At 36.8% G+C, this 14,930-nt stretch overlaps 1 protein-coding gene across 1 annotated transcript; it reads left to right on the top strand.

Moving 5' to 3' along the window:
• The first annotated feature begins 330 nt into the window (after positions 1–330).
• On the top strand, positions 331–2,746 carry BYT42DRAFT_174165 (uncharacterized protein). Its single transcript, XM_051562379.1, has 2 exons — positions 331–1,876; positions 1,981–2,746. Exons 1-2 carry the CDS (start codon positions 501–503, stop codon positions 2,507–2,509), a joined length of 1,905 nt encoding a protein of 634 aa, XP_051426844.1. The 5' UTR covers positions 331–500; the 3' UTR covers positions 2,510–2,746.
• The last annotated feature ends 12,184 nt before the right edge of the window (positions 2,747–14,930 follow it).

The raw sequence follows: 14,930 nt of genomic DNA, 5'->3' as shown, positions 1-14,930 counted from the left end.
AATTCATGGATCGAAGCATATCTGCTCATGTATCACTCGATCATTATAGATGAAGAGAATCAAAGGGCATATACAGTATAATTGACAAAAAAAAAGGTGAAATCAAAACACCAGATCGCCGTATCATCAATCACCTTGAGCTCTACCCGCATTTTATTTGAACGGCGACGATGCCCTGTTTGACCACAACTGGCACAAACGGTAAAAAAAAAGCACAGTGGAGAATTGATGCAAATAGAATTATTGTCCCAATATAGCATGCATGCGACTGATAAAATGGGTTACGAAAAGCAGGGAGGAAACAATCCACGTCATTAAGGAAATTGACGTGGTGCGGCGCCACGAATTGCATAAGGTCCACTTTTTTATATTCTTTTGACTGGCAATGTTCTTTTGTCACTTTTAAATCCACCTGCTTGAAATAAAATCTCTGATTCCTTATCCAGGAATCAGTTGGCTTCATCGAGATCACCTTTACTTTGCCAGCCACTTGATCCCTTATGTCGCATCCTATCCCATCGACTTTGCAGGAAGCTCAGCTCGGTTTCCGCCCGCAATCACCTTCGGCCTCTTTTACCCCGCCCACACGTATACCCCCTCATCAGCTTAGTCCGCAACAAATGTTCCACCATACTATGGCCCTACCTAACAAAAGCGCATCTCCACAGCACCCACAACGACAGCAACCACCGCCACAGCAACAGCAGCAGCAACTGCAACATACCCATCCGGTGACCTTTGCATCCATGCCGGGGAATCAGCAAGCGTTAACAGCTGAAGCCAGCCATAACTCGTTGTACTGTGACGGATGCCAAATATTTCGGCCCGTTTACTACTTTCAACGAGAAAGAAATCTTAACTATAACATATGCGCCCTGTGCCGACAGCGGGAAGTGCAGCATAAACGAAAACAACAAATGGAAGCTTATGAAGAACAACATGAACGGCTCAAAGCTTCTCGATTCCAACAGTACCAGCCGCCTCAACCTATGGCAGCTTCTCACTTACCGCCCACTGCGTATTCTCATCACGTTTCCCATATGCTGCAAATGCCAGGTTGTTTTCAGGTGCAACAACCAGCCCAAATGCTGAGAGCCTCGCCACAGCTACCGACGTCAAGTCCACAACCACCATTGGCTCTACCGTCCGACAGTATGGTACCTATGAAGTCGTCAGATACCATGACAAAAATCAAACCTTCTTTCCAGCCATCGGACTCCCCTTCTTCATTTGTTTCACATCAATCTCCCGAACAGAAAACCGCATCTTATGCACAAACATCGCTCCCTTCTCATCTCATTGTCTCCTCTGAGCAGTCATCCTCTTCGTACTATTCCTTATCTACTGCCGGGTCCATGCCAAATCAGCTGCCTGTACAAACAACGATGGATCCTCACGAATCCATGGTACCCCAGCTTCCTGTTCTGCCTTTACCAGCACTGCCGCCATCCTCTCCTTCGCAACCCCAGCGTCAAAACCCCCCTTCTGCTAAAGATCGGAGGGAAGAACTTCCAAAAGGGCGTAAAACCGCAAAGAAGAAACAACAGCCACAGCAGTCATTTGAGCAGGGTTCATTGCAGGAACCATCGACAGCCGCCCAGGGTACTCATGCATCTGTTCTAAAAGATTCGATATATTCAACCACCGCGGCAACAGGGACGACTCTCCCGCCAGTCAAACAAAAAGTGAAAGATTTGAACGCCATCTCGATCAATGATTTTATAGCCGCGCTAAAGCATGAGACCGTCTTCCTTCGTAAACAATATCTGGTGGATATTACCCCTTTACTGGAAAATTTGACGGAATCAGCAGGGTTTACTCAACTTGGACGGGCCATTTGTGAACGAGTTCTTGAAGGGACTACATTTAATTTCAGGCAAGTGTTAACTTGCAGTGCAAAACAGCGGAAAAGTCAAAACGGGAGGGACAAGATAAAAGCGCTTTGAATTGGGCAGGTGACTGAATACATGATTCCTTTAGTCTCAAAGACCAGAGGCGATCCACGAAGCATCCCAATACATTGTCGACTTTACGTTACTATTGCTCTCAGCGCGCAGATATTGCGAAAGCCCGGAAAATGGAGAGCGGCAAAATGTCTAACCGTTATACTTGCTCCGGAGCGTTAACAATGATCGTGGACCTTGTTAAGCGGACAGCGCAAATTACGCTTATCCATAAACAACCGCATCCTCCATTTGGCGGTCATCAACCTACGCAAAACAACAAGGGGAATCAACGACGAAATCAAGCGAAACAGGGCAAAAAGAAGCAAATGAAACAGGTGGAAGAACAGTTCAAACTGCTGAAGCAAAAAGTGACGGATTTCGGACAGTTGCTGGATGCGCAAAGACCGCTCTTAAACCAGGATTTTATAGATACAGCAATAGAAGCGTTTGCCGAAGTTAACCAAATGCTCGTTGCTTGTCAAGCGGCCGAACAAAACCCCATGCAAGCCGAAAATCGATACACATCCCAATATAATAAAAAGAGTCGCCACATCGAAAGTTGAAGAAACCCGGGAGAATGGACTATGTCAGATAATGATCTACCTTTTTTCTCTTCGAAAATCGCTTTGGTCGGATGTGGGTCAGTGATTGTTCTTACTGTCTCTCTTTGTCTGTTCACAATCAAGTTACCGCAGAAACGGCGGTAGGAATTAGTTGGCATTCTAGATAACAAGATGGATGGTGAGAATGTTCGATGGGGGCCGGGAGTAGATTACTGCAACCTATTGCATTTGAGTTGGCGAGCTTTAATCTAAGCAAGCAAATGCCGAAAAGAGCAGTTGCAGTCAAAATCTTGCATCAACGTCTGGAGTTCCACTAGTCTTGGACCTTACTCATAGCCAAGTATCATTCGGTGTATATTAGTTATTGAGTGACGAATCCTAGGGAATGGTTTGATACAGGTTAACGAACCATTGCCATGCCAAATCCCATATCTCAAGGAGAACCCCCAGATTAAGTAGGCTGTCAAGAGATCATGGACAGACCAAACACAGATATTTTGGCCAATACTACAGACACTTGGTTTTCGGCCAACACTTGGTACACTCCAAAACTCACTCCAAATTCACTTCAATTCACTCCAAAATCTAGTGTGACGTCACTCGATGAAAATTGGAGTACACTCCAAAAGTTGGATGTCTGAATTTATACACTGAGCCTGACACTGAAGACTAAGACCTTTTCTTTTCTGAATTTTTTTTTTCCAAGATCGCCTTTTTCTAACTACTATCATAACTAACATCTCAAATATTTCTGCTGCTGCTGAGGCTTTTAATGATCTTGTATACTGTAAGTGAAGGAAAATAATGCAGTTACTGTATCCTACTGTACATGAATATTATTCAGCTGCCGACACTCTCAACACTGCTGCCAAATACATACAGAAGTTCAATGTTGTACTTGGTGTCGAAAGATTGAACAGTATAGAAATCTGGTTTACCTGCAAGCATTTTAGTAAATGTACAGTGACTCAGGAAATTGATCCAATGTTTGCCGATTTTTTACTTTATTGCAATTATCTTCACAACCACCATATCTATCCACCCCAAATAAAAAATATGTTGTAGCTATAACTCCTAGCTTTAAAATAAAAAAAAGATAAAGATTCTAGCATAAGTAGATGATGAGTAATTAAGGTTTCCACACGACCGCTCATTGGATCAATTTTCTGAGTTGCACTTACTTATTGAATCAATAATCAATCTGTCCACCTTTGGCCTTGATGACCGCCTCCAAACGTCGAGGCATGGTGGCAATATACTTCTGGCATGCCTCCTTTGTCACCTTGTTGTACCAGATATAATGGACCCACCTCCATAGCTCTTCTATTGATGTGGGTGCTTCATTATAATCAGCAAGCTGACACTTCAGATAATACCACATATTTTCAATGGGATTTAGATCAGGAGAGTAAGGGGGCCACTGGAGTACTTCAATACCCTTGGATTCAAACCATGCTTTTGCTTTTTTGGATGTGTGCTTAGGGTCATTGTCTTGTTGAAAAATGATATCATCAATCTGCATACCATATTCTCGAAGGCTACCAAGCATATCATCCTCCAAAATATCACAGTATAAAGCTGCATCCAATCCTCCTTCAATTTTGGTAATCAAACCAGGGCCATTGGCAGTAATGCAACTCCAAAGAAAGAGACTGCCGCCTCCATGTTTGGTAACATGATTGACGTTGTGATCTCTAAGTGGTTGCCCCTTCTATGTCCATGTCCACTGCTTACCATCTGATCCCAAGTGATTGATTTTTGTTTCATCAGAAAATACCACTCTGTTCCAGTCTTCAACAGTCCAAGAATAGTATCTTTTTGCAAAGGCAAGGCAAGCTTTCTTTCTGGAGGGAGTCAAGGGCAAGGCGTCAGGTTTATGCATGAACTTACTGTATAGTTGTTGGCCTGCAAAAAGTCCCGAATTGTCTGGGGAGCAATAGGCGTGGTGGAGGAGAGTTGTCTGCTGGCGTCCACAGCCGTTTTATACTCCCCAGTGTTGAAGCGTCGAAGGATCAGGCGTCCCAATTGTGTGGTAATCAGCGATGATCGTCCAGTGGAATTAGTGGCAGGAATGCCTAATTGCTTGCGAATTCGTCCGACTGTGGAAACACTGACATTGAAACGTGAAGCAATAACTCTGTGAGAAACGTTCTCGCGAAGTTGTTGTTCAATGTTGTTGATTTTATCTTGTGAAATCGGATGCATCTACAGATGATCATGTTAATTAGGTCAATTAGGAATCGGATGAAGGAATTGAGCGAAATGGATGCGGATTTCACCTTGAATCGGAATAAATAACTGAAAGAAGTGAGAAGGAGAAAAAATTCGGTGATTCTATTTACTTATTGTGACTGTCCGCAAGAAAAGTAGGCAACTTAGGAAATTGATCCAATGAGTACTTGTGCGGAAAAAACGATTACTCCTCATCTACTTATGCTAGAGACTTCATCTTTTTTTTGTTTTAAAGCTATGAATTAGGGCTACAACATATTTTTTTAACGGAAACGATACGTATGACAGTTGTGGAGATAATTGCAATAAAGTAAAAAATCGGCGAACATTGGATCAATTTCCTGAGTCACTGTAGAATCTATACAGTGGTAGTAAAAATAGTTCTTGAGATTGTGATTTTTTGACGTTTTTATGACTAGGCAGATTTTCTACATAAAATCTACAATTTTTTTTTCCATTCCTATAATCAGTGACCACTTTTTTCCTATGGTGCGATTTTTCAGTCACCTTATGTCAGTTCTTCTTATCCTCATTTAAATAACTTCATGAAGGCATCTTGAGAACTGTTCTTGTCTGTGATAGAAATGCAAATGCCATTGCAAAAATATGTACTATATATAAAACATATGAACGTTTTTTAAAAATGGATAAACAACAACATCTTAATGTAATAAGCAAAACAGAAGTCTTTAAAAAGTATCTTCATACTAGTATTCTTAAATTTACCTTTCTTTAATTACTATTTTATAATCACAACCATAACATATACCAAAAACTGACTGAAGATAAGCTTAACAGTATTAAAGTGTATCTTTTAAATAGCAAAAGCTTAAAGAAAACTGTGGCTGCTTTGTACTTGTCTGTTATTATTGTTTCAAAGTATGTAAACAGCTACTCTCTGATCATACTAATGGTGATGCTGGGTAGTCTTCACTTTTCTTGAAAACCATGGCCGCCTCTATATGATATAGATACTGTAGATAGAGATATTGAGTATAATAAGACTGTTGTTTATTCTCGAAAGAGATGATCTCTTCAGGATCTGATATTCAAGAATACTGTAATAACTGATATCAGGATTTAAATATGCAAATAGTGTATAATTACTCTAGTGTTTCTTATCTGCTTAAACTAATATAATTCTTACTGTATGTAGTGGCATACAGTAAAAATCCTATCTACTGTATATACTGTAATATTCTGTTCATAGAAAAGCCCTCATAAAAAAACTTAAGACTGCTATTGAGGTACTGTATATAGTACAAGTACTACAGTACTGTGGCTGCCAGATTTTTAATGATACTACAGTATGAAAAAGGAAGACAACAGTATATGAAAACACAGTCTAAAGCTAACCACATGTTATAGGAGTAGTGTTATGCACTGATTACAGAAGGATCAGTACAAGCTGGATAAGAGGATGGTGTTAAGTGCTTTCATAAGACAAGGATAAGATAAGATAAAAAAAGAAATACTGTAAAACAGAAATAAGAAACAAGAATAGAAATAGGAAAAGAACCAAGACAAGGACAAAATAGTATGAGAGAATATACAATTCTTGACTGAGATTTATTTCATAAAAGAGATTGGATATTTACAGTATACTAAAAGATGCGAAATAGAATAGACTACAATAATAAAATAAATAAATGAAATGCAGAACATAACATGAAGTAACACATACTGTAGATCAATGATAGAGAAGAACATACTATAAGAACAAGTATAGAAGTAAGTACATAGACTAGCATGGCAACAGTAAAGGTGTGCTTGGACCAATAATGCACATGGTCATGCATTATTGCTAAGACAACATGTACAGTATGCGGGAATGGTCATAACAAGTAGTCATCAAAAGTGGCTCTATGTTTGCAATTTTTAGCTTTACAACATTATATCTCAGCATCTACAGTACCAACTACTGTATAAAATATAGTGGTAGTAAAAATGGTTCTCAAGATTGTGATTTTTGATGTTTTTATAGCTGGACGGATTTTCCATATAAAATCTGCAATTTTTTTTCTATTTCTATAATCAGCAACCACTTTTTTATTATAGTGCACATTTTCAGTCATCTCACGTCAGTTACTTTCTATTTTTATTTCAATTACTTCATAAAGGTATCTCGAGAACCATTCTTGTCTTTAGTTAAATCCAAACTAATAACAGGTACTGTATGTCCACTCTTAGCCTTTATTACAGCTTCAACTCGTGCAGACATACTCTTAATATACAGTACTGTACTTGTGGCAGGTACTACAGAAAAAGTTTCCCACTCTACTTCCATATGATCTCACAATTCATAGACACCTTTAGCCTGGCAATCATAAGCACTCAATTTCAACTTTAAGTAGTGCCAGATGTGCTCAATCGGATTAAGATCCAGCGACTAAGCAGACTAGGGCAAAACAGAATACTGTTGCAACTCAAGGTACGCCTTAGTGTACTTGCTGATATGTTTCAGATCATTGTCTTGCTGGAAGATTATGGCATCTTCAGTAAAGCCAAAATGGTTGATTGTGCACTGCAAAGTAGTATCCAAGATATGGACATAGTCCTTCTTTTTTATAGTATCATCAAAAATCTGACAGCCATATCCAAGCTCTTCATAAGTGAGGCAATCTCACATTATAATTCTACCTTTGCCATGTTTGACAGTAAGATTAAAATGATGGAGTTTCAAGTGATCACCAGGCTGTGACCAGCAGTACTTGACACCATCAGAACCTCAGACGTTGATCTTAGTCTTGTCTGACCAAACAACTTGCTTCCAGTCATCAATAGTCCAATTTTGGTGGGCTTTTGCCCACTCCAGTCTTACCTTCTTGTGCTTGGCAGTAAGGAGAGGCTTCTTTATCTTAAAGTGGGATTTGAAGCCTAATCTCTTCATCAGATTATGGATAGATGAGTAGCAGCAATCAATGCTGAGACCCAAGACAGTACTTGTATACCTCAAAGCAGTCTTAAGTTCTCCTGTGAGGACTTTTCTATGAATAGAGGTGGCCATGATCTTCGAGAAAAGTGATGGCTGCCCAGCATCACCATTAGTATGATTAGGGAGTAGCTGTTTTGCATACTTTGAAACAACACTACAGTATTAAAAAGTGATATTCCCTATTTTAGATTGAACTGGTATTTTCTAATTCGAATTAAACTAGTATTTCCTATTTAATGTAGTCAATCAAAATGAAGCATATCAGGTAAACCTCCTTACTTTTTCTTTTTTTTGTTACCATCTTCCTTATACAACTCTTTTTTTTGTAAAAATGAAGCTCTTCTATATATACTGCTAAAATCATTTCTTAACACTAATGACATTAAGAAGTCACCTTCGCACTATATACAGTATACAGTAAACTCAAAGTGCCATATGATTGCTGTGGCCCTCATTGGTTTGACCCAGTTAAATATCAAAAAAGATGACAGGAAACAGAAAAAAAATATAAAAAAAAAGATCATTAGAACAGTGTATGGACAATATCATCCATATTGCTTATTCTCAGCCCATTGGTCATCTGTAATGACAAGTTCTTATTGCAGTGTCCCACTTTCTGGCTACTGTATGTAAATACATTGTCGATCAGGATAATATTAAGCAGTTTGCCTTTGGTGATGCTTTACTGTGTGTTGACAGTTTTAAAGATGTAGACTTCCTATGGCTCGTTGATTCTTGGAAGCTAGGATTTGGTCTGTTGATAGACAGAGATTGTCGTCATGCTTCTCATGCCACTAGAAAGACTATTTTCTCTTTTTGTACCACTCACTCTTAGGCAATTTGTCATCTGGAGAAGGATTCTCAACTTTTGCTTCTTTTTTAGCCACTTCTTGGCTGTTTGATGATAGCTACATTTCTTCCCTTAGTTTTCTGCCTCCTACTCTGTCTCCTTTTTTGGCCTAATAAAATTTGTATACTGTATATTTTTTATTTGTTTATACAGTAGATTTACTTTATGTAAACTCTTTTATTTCTCTACTTCTCTCTTACATTACACTTTTATTTTATACTGTATATTGTAATTTATGCTTCAATTGAAGATAATAAATATCACTTTGATAACAATCAATATATGAATCTTCATTTGATTTCCACCTAAAAAATGTATGGATAAAAGCAGGCCACCGATCCAATGATATAGTAGATACTGTATACAGTTATGTTTATCTGGAAACACCAGCAGCCAGAGGACTGTCAGTGAGTTTGCACTCTTTCAAAGCATGTAAAAAATGCTCACTAAAACAAGTAAGGGATTCACTACCATTCATTTTCATAATGACAATTTTCTTTATTGCTTTGTTATATACTGTAGTAGTAGTTGGGATTTTTATAACATTCTTTAAAGAGATGCATGTCTATTTCCATCCTAAATCACAGTTCGCTACATTTACATTGAACCAATCATCTGCTTGGTCCAGAAGTACAAACATAAACTATTTTTCCTAATGTTGATCAAGCTCATAATTGGTTTGAACTAACAGGTGACGGAAATTGGCACAGAAATGCTCCACCAAAGTGAAAACATCTCTATTCTTATTCAAGGTCCAGGGACAACTATGTCATTAGAACAAAAGAATGTCCTTTAGGCTCTTACTGTAATACTCTTTATAGGATAAGAATCCCTAATCTTACTCTCCCAAGCAGAGGACTGAAGTGGATTTCTCATATTCAGAATGTTATACTGTAACTGGTCAGAAGTTGACAGAGAGACTCTCTCTCTGCCAAGAGTTTGTAGGCCTTATCTCTAACAGCGCCTGCTTTGTCTGCAGGATGTTGTTGAGTACCCAACTAAATAAATAACTCCTCCAATTCCTTTTGGCAACCCTCCAGATAGCATTTGAGTGCGGCAGTCAGAGAAACATACTTGAATACTCGAGTTGACTGAGCCATAAGAGAACCCTGATCAGTGGATGTATCTGATGCATCCATTATTGGCATGTCTTTAGATGCATGCATCTCAGTCGAATTCTCATGGGTGGGGTTCATATTGGTAGTATTCACTATAAAAAATGTGATACTGTATAGATAGATAGAGACATTGAGTATGATAAGACTGTTGTTTATTCTCGAAAGAAATCATCTCTTTAATATCTAATATTCAAAGATAATAACTAATATCAGGATTTTAATGTACAAATAGTATGTAACTACTCTAGAGTCTCTTATCTGCTTAAACCGAGATAATTCTTATATAGTGATATACTGTATGAACCCTATTTATACAACAGACACTTCAAGTAAAACCATAGGTTTTCAATTAGGTTCAAGTTTGGAAAATATACAGACCAATCTAAAACATTCACCTCATAATTCTTTAATCACTGGTGAGTCATTTTTGAGGTATGCTTAAGATCATTACAGTATTATATTGAAAGATAATATTCTATAGAGACAGATGATAATCATCTAAGGTCTTTTGCAAGTCATTTTCTAAGATTTTATAATAAAGTGTAGAATTCATAGTCTCTTGAATCTAAGTAATACAGTATACTGTAGCCAGGGCCTTCAGCTGTGATACAGCTCCAAAGAACCAAAGATCTGTCACTATATTTGTATGTATAATTGACATTGTAATCTTGAAAAGGCATACTGTATCACTGTTTCTCCATGACCAAAGCAATTCATCTGAACCCAATCTATTTACCTTTGTTTATCACAAAGATAACACTTTTCCAGTCAGTAACTGTCCAGTCCTTATACTTTTTGACAAAGGCTAAACAAGCTTTCTTATAGGTAGAAGTCAATAACAATGCAGGCTTCTTAATCATAGCCTTGAAATTGGCTGCATGCAAAAGATTTTGGATTGTTTGAGGGTAAACAAGTATAAACTTAGCAGCCAACTGCTCAGCAGCCTCCACAGCAGTAGTGTATGCTCCAGTCAAAAATCTCTTAAGAACAATGCATGCATAGTGGTCACTAAGCTTGAGTTTACAGCCACATTTTGATTCTTAGCAATTCATAAAATCATTGCAATTGAGACACCAGTTATATGTGAAACTGCTCACTAGCAATAAGACATTGTCATGACCATTCCTGCGCACATGTTATCTTGGTGATAATACATGACCATGTGCATTATTGATCTAAGTATACTCCTTCACTGTTGCCATGCTGATCCATGTGCTTACCCCTATACTTGCTTTTGTGTTCTCCTCTATCAATCTATGCGTTACCTCATGTTATGCTCTGCATTTCATTTATTTATTTTATTATCATTGTCTCTTCTGTTTCACATCTTTTAGTATAAATACCCAATCTCTTTTATAAAATAAACTTCAGTCAAGAATTATGTGTGTTGTGTGTATTCTCTCATACTATCTTGTTCTCCATCTTGTCTTGTTCTTGTCTTGGTTCTTTTCCTATTTCTATTCTTGTTTTGATTTTGACTTATTTCTTGTTTCTGTTTTACTGTATTCCTTTTCTTGTTTTGTCTTGTCTTTGTCTTGCAAAAGCACTTAATACCACCCTCTTGTCCAGCTTGCACTGATTCTTCCGTAATCGGTATATAACAGACGTGCTTTAATAATGTTGTAGATATTATTGGAAATGACTTTCATGTTGTAGAATCTACAGATTATTGATGGTGATTAGTAATTAGGATGCTAATTACAGGATCAATTGTCAGATTTTAGGATGAGAGAAAGAGAAAAAATAAAAAGAGCGAACCTTTTGGCTATTTACGGCAAAACAAATAGTGTATGACTGCTAATTGGTGAAAAATTCTATCTTTGAACAGCAAGCTAAATAATTTTTTCAATGGTAAAATTTATGTTTTGGCTTATATCTCTGCTCATATTCATGCTAAAAATATGGGGCTTAGCTCGTTAGAAAGCTTGAACCTTCAGCTTTCAGATGATATAAAATATGACATACTTTATTTGGAAAACCGACTATTTACACAACATTGAAAAAATAATTTGAGTCACTATAGCTCTAGATTGAATTTAATACATAGAGCAACATTTTTTATCTATAAAAAGGAAGACACCCTCTATCTTAAATGTTAGAATTAGCATACCTCTATACCATTCTAATCACACTCATAGTCAAGTTACACTGCACTACACTTGTGTAAGAGGCATAATACTTATTGACCTTTATATTTCAAAATTCATATTTTTCAATATTCATTTTGAAATTTAATATTTATAACAATTATTAATAATAATAATTGTTTCTCATAATGGACAGATCTGAAGACAGTCAGTACACTGCATCTTTTTTTTGAGTATGTTTTTTATAGTATTATGACTTTTTTTTATTCATAGAAAAAAAGAATTTTTTTCTTTATGCTGTACTAAAATCTCAAACATTTTACTCTAATTTATCCTAATGTCATTGTCAATCCCACATGTATTCTTCATTAAAAATAATACTCAAGTGACATTAAAAAAAAAGTAGCCAAAAAAGCCTAAAAAATAATATTGCAGTGATTAAAAATTGTGTTAGTATATACAGTGGGTGTCAAAAGGGTTCGCATTGTCGTAAAAAATTCAGTTTTTTGCCTGTAACTTTTGAACTACGAATGCTAGTCACAAACGGTCACACCATTCAATAGACATTGTTTACTTCTATTAGTAAGCCAAATTTGAAGTTCATAGCTTTGTTATTGGATGAGTAAACTCAGATCAAAGTTAATTAGTACATGCGAACCCTTTTGACAGTTACATTAAATGATCAGATTTTCTGAGTTTTCTTATGATAATCTAATCTAAAAAGAAATATAAGTATCATTATGAGTCATTATGAGTCATAATGAGTCATTTAAGTCACAAAAAGATATAAAAAGAGATTAATTTTTGTCTTCTACCTTCATTATCTTTCTTTATTATCTCATTACAGTAGCAACATTCTGTGTAGATGCAACCCATTTCCCAAGATCAGATCAACAACATTGAGCAACAACTTTGTCAAAACGTTCCTCACCGCACTATTGCCTCACGTTTTAACGTCAGTGTCAGTACTGTTGGCTGCATTCATCAGTAATTAGCCATTCCTGCTGGTAATTCCTCCGGACGATCATCAGTAATCACCACCAACTTGAGTCGCCTCATCCTCTGGAAATTCAACACTAGTGAATATAAGAATGCTACAGACGCCAGCAGAAAACTTTCTGCTACAGTGTCTATCTACCCTCAGACGATCTGAAACTTTCTGAAAAAAGAATAAGTTTAAGTCAATGATCAAGCCTAATGCATTACCATTAATTGCTGCTAGAAAAAAGGCTCGCCTGGCATTTGCTAAAAGGTATCATTCCTGGACAGTTGAAGACTAAAAAAGGGTTGTGTTTTCTGATGAGACAAAAATCAACCATTTGGGCTCTGATGGTAAGCAATGGATATGGAGAGAAGAGGGAAAGTCGCTTGGAGATCATAATGTTAATCATGTTGTCAAGCATGGTGGTGGCAGTCTTGTTCTCTGGAGTTGTATCACTGCAAACGGTCCTGGTCTTATAACCAAAATTAAAGGAGGGTTGGATTCAGAATTATATTACCATATTTTGGAGGATGACATGCTTGGTAGTCTGAGAAGTTATAGTATGGATCTTCATGATATCATTTTTCAACAAGACAATGATCCTAAGCATACATCCAAAAGGGCAAAAGAATGGTTTGAAGCAAAGGATGTTGAAGTACTTCAATGGCCTCTCTACTCTCATGATCTCAATCCAATTGAGAATATGTGATATTATCTGAAATGTCAGCTTGCTGACTATGATGAAGCACCCAAGTCCATAAAAGAGCTGTGGGATCGTGTTGCTTACAGTATATTTGGTATCATAAAATTACCAAAGAAGCATGCCAAAAGGTTATTGCTACTACAGTATGTCTGACCGCCTGAAAGCAGTTATTAGAGCCAAAGGTGGTGCTATCAACTATTAATTTAATAAGTAAGTGTCACCCAATAAATTGATCCAATGAGTGGTCGCATGCAAATACTGGTTACTCACCATCTACTTATGCTAGAGACTTCATCTTTTTTTTGTTACAGAGCTATGAATAAGGGCTACAACATATTTTTTTAACGATGGCGATATATATAATGGTTGTAGAGATATTTACAATAAAGTAAAAAATCGGCGATCATTAGATCAATTCTTTGAGTCACTGTATGTTATTTTCTAAAATAACTCTTACAGTACTTCAATGTGCTGAAAGGTTTTTTCTGATAAGCTTACTATTGCAGTTGCCATGCAAGAATATCTTAGAGATTTGGAGGTATCATGCACATATAAAACTATATGTAATCTGATAAAGAAACTCAGTTTTGAATCTCACATCAAAATCAAGAAACCATTGCTTTATCAGAAGTACTGTATATCAAGGCATGACTAGAATGAGTCAAAGCCTATCAATATTAGACTGTCAATAATTAGAAGCAAGTTGTGCAGTCTGATAAGATCAAAATCAACATCTGATGCTCAGATGAAGTCAAATACTGCTGGATCAAGCCTGGCAATCCTTTGAAGTTCTATCATTTGGATCTTACTATCAAATATAGAAAAGACAATATTATGCTATAAGACTGCATGACTTATAAAGACCTTGGATATGTCTGTCAAACTCTTGATGGTACTATAGTATGAAGAAGAAAGATTATGTTAGTACTATATTTTGAAAACAACTTTACAGAATATCATCAACTATTATCAGATCAACAAAAATATTATAATATGATCTTCTAGCATGATAATGATCCAAAACATACTGTCAAGTATATCAAGAAGTACCTCAACTCGTGCCATTTTTTTATATTGTCATAGCCTGCTCAGTCACCAGACCTCAATCCCATTGAATATATTTAACATCACATCAAGCTCAAATTGAGCTGCTACAGTATGATTGCCAAGCCAGTGGAGTTACTGAATTGTGGACTCATGTAGAGGATCAGTGGAATATACAGTATTCGCTTCAAAGCTTTATAAAAAGTATGTTGAAAATATGTCTACTTGTGTGAAAGCTATTTTGAGAGCCAAGGGTGGGCATAATCAGTATTATTACAGTGACTAAAAAAATTGTCCAAACCTACTGTATGCTGTTTTTTTATCTTTTTATTTATATTGCAACTTTTGCTATATGTACTATACCGTCTGAATTTTTTTATACAGTATATATGAAAAGTACATTCTCTTCTCTACATTGTCGCAAAATTCCGGTGATTGCATTGCAATTCATCCCATTGCATTTACCATTT

The sequence above is a fragment of the Radiomyces spectabilis genome (assembly GCF_025331425.1).
Source record: "Radiomyces spectabilis strain NRRL 2753 chromosome Unknown BYT42scaffold_2, whole genome shotgun sequence".
NCBI lineage: Eukaryota > Fungi > Mucoromycota > Mucoromycetes > Mucorales > Radiomycetaceae > Radiomyces > Radiomyces spectabilis.
Note: the sequence above shows the minus strand (reverse complement) of the source record. Positions and strands in the feature narration are given on the sequence as shown.